A 7371-nucleotide genomic window follows, 5' to 3' on the forward strand; every position below is an offset into this window, starting at 1 on the left:
GGCGTGGGGTTGTGCTCTGCATGTTGAATGCTTATTTCTAGTTTAATACTACAATTATGCATCGAGACATACGTTCGTATTCCAGCTTTCAATCAAAATGTACGTTCTGGGTCGATAATTGCAAGCCCAATTCCCAATACGACTTTTACGACAAAACCATCAAAGACCTAAGAAAGTACATAAAGTACGGAATTAGGACGGAATAAAAGAAATAGAGTTTACATGACGGATTCCTGTACAATTCAGTGTACAGAGATATTCCTCACTGACCCCAACCGATAACAACGGACCATCTGTTCTCTCCCACCCATTTAACGTCGGTACTTTCGCCGTTTTCTGTCCAACTAACTACTTATCTAGTTTTTCGGACCTTGGAATCGTACCAGACAAGATGCCGTCTCTTTGGCTCTGCTCGTTCTTAGCAACGGTTGCGGGTAAATATTGAAATTTCTACCTCCTCAAACGCAAATGTTGCCTTGAATAATAACAAATTATTAACATTTATGTAAGGAAAAATAATGAATTATGTCTCCCCCACTCGGTATTTTGTATGTGAAACAATTGTGACGAATAATCCGCAAATCGTTTGTATAGGTAGACATAAGTCAAGACTATTTTCACTTTTTCCATTTCTTCTTGTAACATAATGTAATAATATGTATGATTTTCAAGCACCCCTTTTTCATTAGCAACTTTGATCTTTAACGCACGTGCAATATGACCGTTAAGTCGATGGTAAAGGAAATCCCATACAATAGGAATGAAATCACTACATCTTGCCATGTTTCTGACAATCCGTCTGACATATAAAGGCTACCAATATATGTCAGGAACTGGAATCCATGTCTAGTCCACCTTGATGGAATTCATATGGCTTTTAGCGAGAGATGATCTACATCTCTAACCCAAGAACACCACAGCAGTGTTAACAGATCCGATGTACATCTCTGACCAAAGAACACTGCATCTGTGTTAATAGATACGATGTACATCTCTAGCCCAAGAACAGCTCATGAGTGTTAACAGATACGATGTACATCTCTAGCCCAAGAACAGCTCAGCAGTGTTAACAGATACGATGTACATCTCTGACCAAAGAACACTTCATCTGTGTTAATAGATACGATGTGCATCTCTAACCCAAGAACAGCTCATGAGTGTTAACAGATACGATGTACATCTCTGACCAAAGAACACTTCATCTGTGTTAATAGATACGATGTACATCTCTAACCCAAGAACAGCTCATGAGTGTTAACAGATACGATGTACATCTCTGACCAAAGAACACTTTATCTGTGTTAATAGATACGATGTACATCTGTAACCCAAGAACAGCTCATGAGTGTTAATAGATACGATGTACATCTCTGACTAAAGAACACTTCATCTGTGTGAATAGATACGATGTACATCTCTAACCCAAGAACAGCTCATGAGTGTTAACAGATACGATGTACATCTCTGACCAAAGAACACTTTATCTGTGTTAATAGATACGATGTACATCTGTAACCCAAGAACAGCTCATGAGTGTTAACAGATACGATGTACATCTCTGACTAAAGAACACTTCATCTGTGTGAATAGATACGATGTACATCTGTAACCCAAGAACAGCTCATGAGTGTTAATAGATACGATGTACATCTCTGACCAAAGAAGAGTTCATCTGTGTTAATAACCCATTTCTTTAATTGTATTTAGATATGCACAAAAACATTTAAACATCCCCTCAAATAAACTTTCTTGGTGTATAGTAATAAATATTTCATGTAGTTTGTATTTATATTAATGAGGCGTACTTCAGTGCTTTTATGGCCCCAGGGCAAAGAGAACTACAATATGCCTATTATATTGTCCATATACAGTGTTAATCCATAGGCATTCTTTCACTCATTCATTCATTCATCATTCATCATTTAATCATTCATTCAGGGTAAGCTTATGCATTATCTAAGTTTCACCTCTATGTTACTGCTTTATCTTATGTTTGCATATGTTACGTGTGTTTTCATGTTCCATGTTATATTTTTGTACAGTGGCTATACCACCTCCACCGCCAGTCGATCAAGGGGAGATAAACGTCGTGTTCAGGTAAATACATGGAATACGTCTTAATACATGTCATCCTTATTCACTTGCTAATGAGCTAAGACTGGATGCTGAATATCGTGGCGTATGGCACTTATCGTTGAATAGGAAGCAACTCCTCATGGCGAGTTTTATACTGTTTCAACATAACATTTTTACGTTGAAAATAAACATTTTAAGGTTTTCACCATATCCTGTGTTCAGCGGTTTACTGTCTAATAATGTTACAAAGATCACAGTAAAGATGGGGAACATGTTAGCCCTACGTTATTCTGTTTTACTTAGCATGGAATCAGTGTATGGACTAAAAAAATTTTTTTTGCTGCATGCTTTAAAAAATTATGCTAACTTAGTCCATTTATGTTCGACCCTTTGTTTTGACTGGTCAATGATGATATCCCTTTGCGCTTTAAGCTTAGATTTTTCTGTCTGTGCAATATTTTCAGACCGAACATCACACAAGATGACGACGCACCTGTGTCTTTTAAGTACCGATATGTGGCTAAGAATGGGGCGGTATACCATTCTCATCCACGCTTGGAAGTTATCACCATTGCTGCCACTACACATGTGTCAGACCAAGCCATGGAGAAGGTAAATCGAAATATGCACCTGGTGGAAAAATAAAAAAAACATCTTAATTCACTTGTTTAAATAGATAAATCCATAATTTGATAACCAGCAGTTATAACGGCTATCAAAGTGAATATGGCTCTGTCCTTTAGGCTGCCATAACTGTAGGCCTGATGATCAAACACATGCAGAAAGTGTGTATTCCCGTGTTGCCACCGGATTGGGCGTGGGTCTGTTTCACTAAAGCTGAGGGACTGACTGTGTACCCAGAGATGTCCAGTCACACTGACACCCCATCTTGTCACAGTAAGTGTTACTCTACCTCATTCTGTCACATTAAGTTTTACTCTACTTCATTCTGTCACAGTAAGTTTTACTCCACCCCATCGTGTCGCAGTGAGCATAACGCCATTCCACCACGTTACAACAAGTCTTACTCCACTACACCATCCTGTCAAGGTAAGTGCTACTCCACCTCATCTTCTCACAGTAAGTGTTGCTCCATCCCATGCATCCTGTCACAGTAAGTGCTACTCCACCCACCCTGTTACAGTAAATGTTACTCCACCCCTTCCTGTCACAGTAGGTGTCACCCCACCCCATCCTCTCACAGTACGTTACTTCTACTCCCATACTGTCACAGAAAGTGTTACTCCGCCCCATCCTGGTCACAGTGAGTGTTATTTCACCCCGTCCAATCACAGTATGTGTTACTCCATCCCATCCTGTCACAGAAAGTGTTGCTCACCCTCAGCCTATCACAGTAAGTGTTACTCCTCTTCATGCTGTCACAGTTTACTCCACTCCAGACTGCTACAGAAAATGTTACTCCACTCATCCTATCAAAGTAAGTGTTATTCCACACCTTACTCTTACATTACATGTTACCCTAGACAAATTTGTCAAGGTAAGTGTTATTCCACACCATTCTTTTACAGTATGTTCCCTATCCAGCTTCTTATCCCATCCTGTCACTTTAAGTGTTACCCTCCCACTTCTTGTCAGAGTAAGTGTTACTCTACTCCATCCTATCACTTAGTGTTACTCTACTATGCCGAAATTATAACATCATAGTGGAATATGTTTGAAATTTCTTCGTAGGTTCCTGCAAAGGTTCTTGTGCTCACACTTGCATCTCGGATGGTCGTAAATTCTCCACCATCGGGGGTCTGACGTCAAGACGTTCTTACGTCGTCGATGACAACGTTTTGTGTAACAGTCACGACGCCTACCACAAAACTTTGAACGTGTTGAGTCACGAGTTTGCTCATCAAATCATGTTTCACCTGGACAAGTACTGGCGGGAAAGGGTGAGAGATTCTCAGCACTTGATAATTGTCACACGAAACCATTGCATATTGCCATTTAGCTGATAAACGTCCTAATCTACTGGCAAAGAACACACTAGTATGGAGCACATGTCAGATGAAAGACCTTTATATACAGTATTGTCCGGGAAAATAGTTCTGTTAGTTTTTCAGTACAATTTTCCACGTAGTAAAATGCATTTAAAACTTTGGTTTCTCCTTTGGCCTTTTCTGACCAAAGTGGAACCAGTGATGTCACTTCAGCTTTTTGTCACTTCGCACATATGGATTGCTATAGTTTATCATTCAAAATGCCTCTTCGTTTAGAACCATGAAAGCCTTCAACAAATGAACCTTGAAACGAACTATTTCAAGTCAAAATATTGCTGTGACGTTACTGATACCCTCTTGGTCCCAACAGATCACCATACAATCCCTTGATCTTTATGCATTTCAGTCCGTTAGAAAAATTCTAAAAAAGTAAATCAAACCATTTACCTTGACAGTGTTAGTTGGATTCTACTGTGGCATTTTCTGACCGTACTGGGCCAGTTGACCAGTTTTTGCCACTTCACACATATAGACTGCTATATTTCGTCCTATGATTTTTATGCATTTCAGTCCGTGATAAAAATTTTTTTTAAAAAGTGAATCAAACTATTTACCTTGACAGTGTTTGATTGTCTGCTATCAATTTTAGAACTTTCTTTGCCTTTAATGCCGCAGTTCAGCTGGGTATAGACTGGTCGCCTTCCGGAACATTAAACATTTCTGGGCGAGGCGGCATCGAGGGCGTCGTTCATCCGTAACTGAAAATGTAGACTGCTTCTCGTTGCTAGAATCTGCATTAATTTTATGCTTAGTATACTTTGTTGATTTCTCAGTGGTTTGTGTTGAATGTTGTTTTGTGAAGGCGCCTTGACATTATTGAATTGAAACGTCTTTTTTGATTTCTGGTATATGAATGTCTGTTTTGACACCTAGATTTGTAACCGTTAATACATACAATATCATCTGTTTGGTTTCCTCATATGTCCGGTTTCCTCATCTGTAGCGATGATGACCCCTTAATTCTTCTTGGCTTAATTTATCCTCAGTAAACCACGGATGTGGTTCATCATAGATGTGTTATGCCGAATGGATTTATTTATTTATTTATTTGATTGGTGTTTTACGCCGTACTCAAGAATATTTCACTCATACGACGGCGGCCAGCATTATGGTGGAAGGAAACCGGGCAGAGCCCGGGGGAAACCCACGACCATCCGCAGGTTGCTGGAAGACCTTCTCACGTATTGCCGGAGAGGAAGCCAGCATGAGCTGGACTTCAACTCATAGCGACCGCATTGGTGAGAGACTCCTAGGTCATTACGCTGCGCTAGCGCTTTAACCGACGGAGCCACAGAGGCCCCCTGTGTCGAATGGAAACCACATATTAGCTATATGTTATGAGTGCTAGATGTGAAGGTTAGTAATCAAATGCATGTACTTGTGAAGGTTAGTAGTCAGATATTTGTGAAGGTTAGTACTCAGATACTTGTGAAGGTTAGTAATCGGATACTCCCGAAGGTTAGAAATCACATACTTGTGAAGGTTAGTACGCAGATACTTGTGAAGGTTAGTACTCAGATACTTGTCTTAACAACAACACAAATACTTCTCAAAACGATGGAGCACTGAGGGCTAAAACCGGTTCGGTGGCGTAATGGTTAAAGCGTCCTCCTCGAACTCGGGAGACACCCGGGATCAAACCCGGGTCGGGTCGTACGAAAGACTTTAAAAATGGTTATTGCTACTGCCTAGCTTGACGCTAAGCATTGAGAGGTTAGGGCAAGAAAACATGACTGGTTGGCCCAGTGTCAGTATGATTGGGTGCGGTGTCCTCTCTGGTGTCTTCGGCATGATACCTAAGTGGCAGCAGTACCTTGGCGGCTTGGATTCGCTCTACAAGAAGAAGACGACATCATATATATACATACACCCAACGACTCCTCGTCGTCATATGACTAAACATTGTCAAGTACGACGTTAAACCCCAAGCATTCGCTGATGTGTAAATGTGACAAGCTTAGATTCCTTTTCCCACATGAATAATATGAAGACTACTGAGTCAATAAACTGTAATGATGAGCGTTTCTAATATTCAGATTCACAAAGCTTACAATGACATCCACGCCAAAGGCACGTGGAAACTGAGTTCCTACGCCATGCGCAATCAGGATGAGTACTTCGCGGAGGCGACGACGGCCTTCTTCCTGTCCTCTCATATGATTGGCGCCAACGGTGGGATGAATGTGTGAGTATTCACCTTCCTTGACGGTTGCAATTTCTTGCAAGGCTCATTATTTTTGAAACATTGCAATTTTCGTTCGTGCATTTACTTTACAGCCGAAGTAAGCGTAATATTTCACAAAATCCCACATAATGTAGCACTGAAACAAAACACAGATACCTACCGTCAGGGGAGGTAATTCCTTGAAAAGGACAGTAACCTATGTATTACGAAAATACGGAATACGCATTATATGGCTAAACTGATGTTAGCGTCTCCTTCACCGTGCGCCATAACTACTGTGCAGTGCCTTATCCCCCGTCTTAATTTCGTTCTTTATATGCCTTCTTATCTCTTTGGTGGTTTTTGTTGGACGTTCTTTTGGGAATTGGCCTTGCCATTTTTGACCTGGAACGTTCATTTTTATTTGACAGCTGGCATACGAATGTCTGCTTGGATGCCAGGGTTATCGCTAGGCACGACTCCCTGTTTCTTTACATATCACCATTTTTTACATAGTGCTATCACTACGCTTGTTGTCGTCTCGCTGTTTTATAATTTGTTCTCATATCACTCGCTAAATATACTAAATCGTTTTTCCACATTTCCGTCTTCAGGTGCGGCAGTGGGACGCACATCTGCTCCAGTGTGTCCACCGCACGTGCGTATCTCCGGCAACACGACCCGGAAATCTTCGCCGTGTTGGAGTACGTGTACACAGGAAATCGCCCCGATGTTTACGTACCTCTTAAAACGTGTATGTAACCACGACATAAAAGCATGTTGATACGTGTTGTGCAAAACCCGAGAAAACTTGTAAGAACGTTGAAAATGTGCAATGTTGAAAGAAAATTGTTAATAAAACATTCAACAGGAAACTGGGTCAATGGGAGTTTCCTTAAGGACATAAATTGTCTCTTAAGTTGAGTGCTGAGCTATACTGACTAAACAGCTTGTTCAGTTTCACCCCATCTTGCATTGCCTGTGCCAGCTATCCCGTGACCTGGTAAAGTACCATATACAGCTGGAATGATTTTCCTCTAGACTGTACTGATGCCTTGTAATATACAGGGACAGTTGGAATGGATTTCCTCTTGACTGTACGGAGGCCTTATTAATTACCAG

At 40.8% G+C, this 7371-nt stretch overlaps 1 protein-coding gene across 1 annotated transcript; it reads left to right on the top strand.

Annotated features, from left to right (window-relative positions):
* The first annotated feature begins 355 nt into the window (after nt 1-355).
* On the top strand, nt 356-7148 carry LOC135464187 (uncharacterized). Its single transcript, XM_064741693.1, has 7 exons — nt 356-434; nt 2043-2097; nt 2541-2688; nt 2820-2973; nt 3769-3977; nt 6122-6270; nt 6864-7148. The coding sequence occupies exons 1-7, from the start codon at nt 392-394 to the stop codon at nt 7009-7011; spliced, it is 906 nt and encodes a 301-aa protein (XP_064597763.1). The 5' UTR covers nt 356-391; the 3' UTR covers nt 7012-7148.
* The last annotated feature ends 223 nt before the right edge of the window (nt 7149-7371 follow it).

This window comes from Liolophura sinensis, chromosome 3 (assembly GCF_032854445.1).
Source record: "Liolophura sinensis isolate JHLJ2023 chromosome 3, CUHK_Ljap_v2, whole genome shotgun sequence".
Lineage (NCBI taxonomy): Eukaryota > Metazoa > Mollusca > Polyplacophora > Chitonida > Chitonidae > Liolophura > Liolophura sinensis.

Bases quoted from the DNA above. Each gene is read 5' to 3' on its own strand.
- LOC135464187 (XM_064741693.1), top strand. From the start codon at position 392: ATGCCGTCTCTTTGGCTCTGCTCGTTCTTAGCAACGGTTGCGG. The intron at 2,098-2,540 runs GTAAATACATGG...CAATATTTTCAG, and splicing joins GAGATAAACGTCGTGTTCAG to ACCGAACATCACACAAGATG. The intron at 2,689-2,819 runs GTAAATCGAAAT...TCTGTCCTTTAG, and splicing joins CAGACCAAGCCATGGAGAAG to GCTGCCATAACTGTAGGCCT.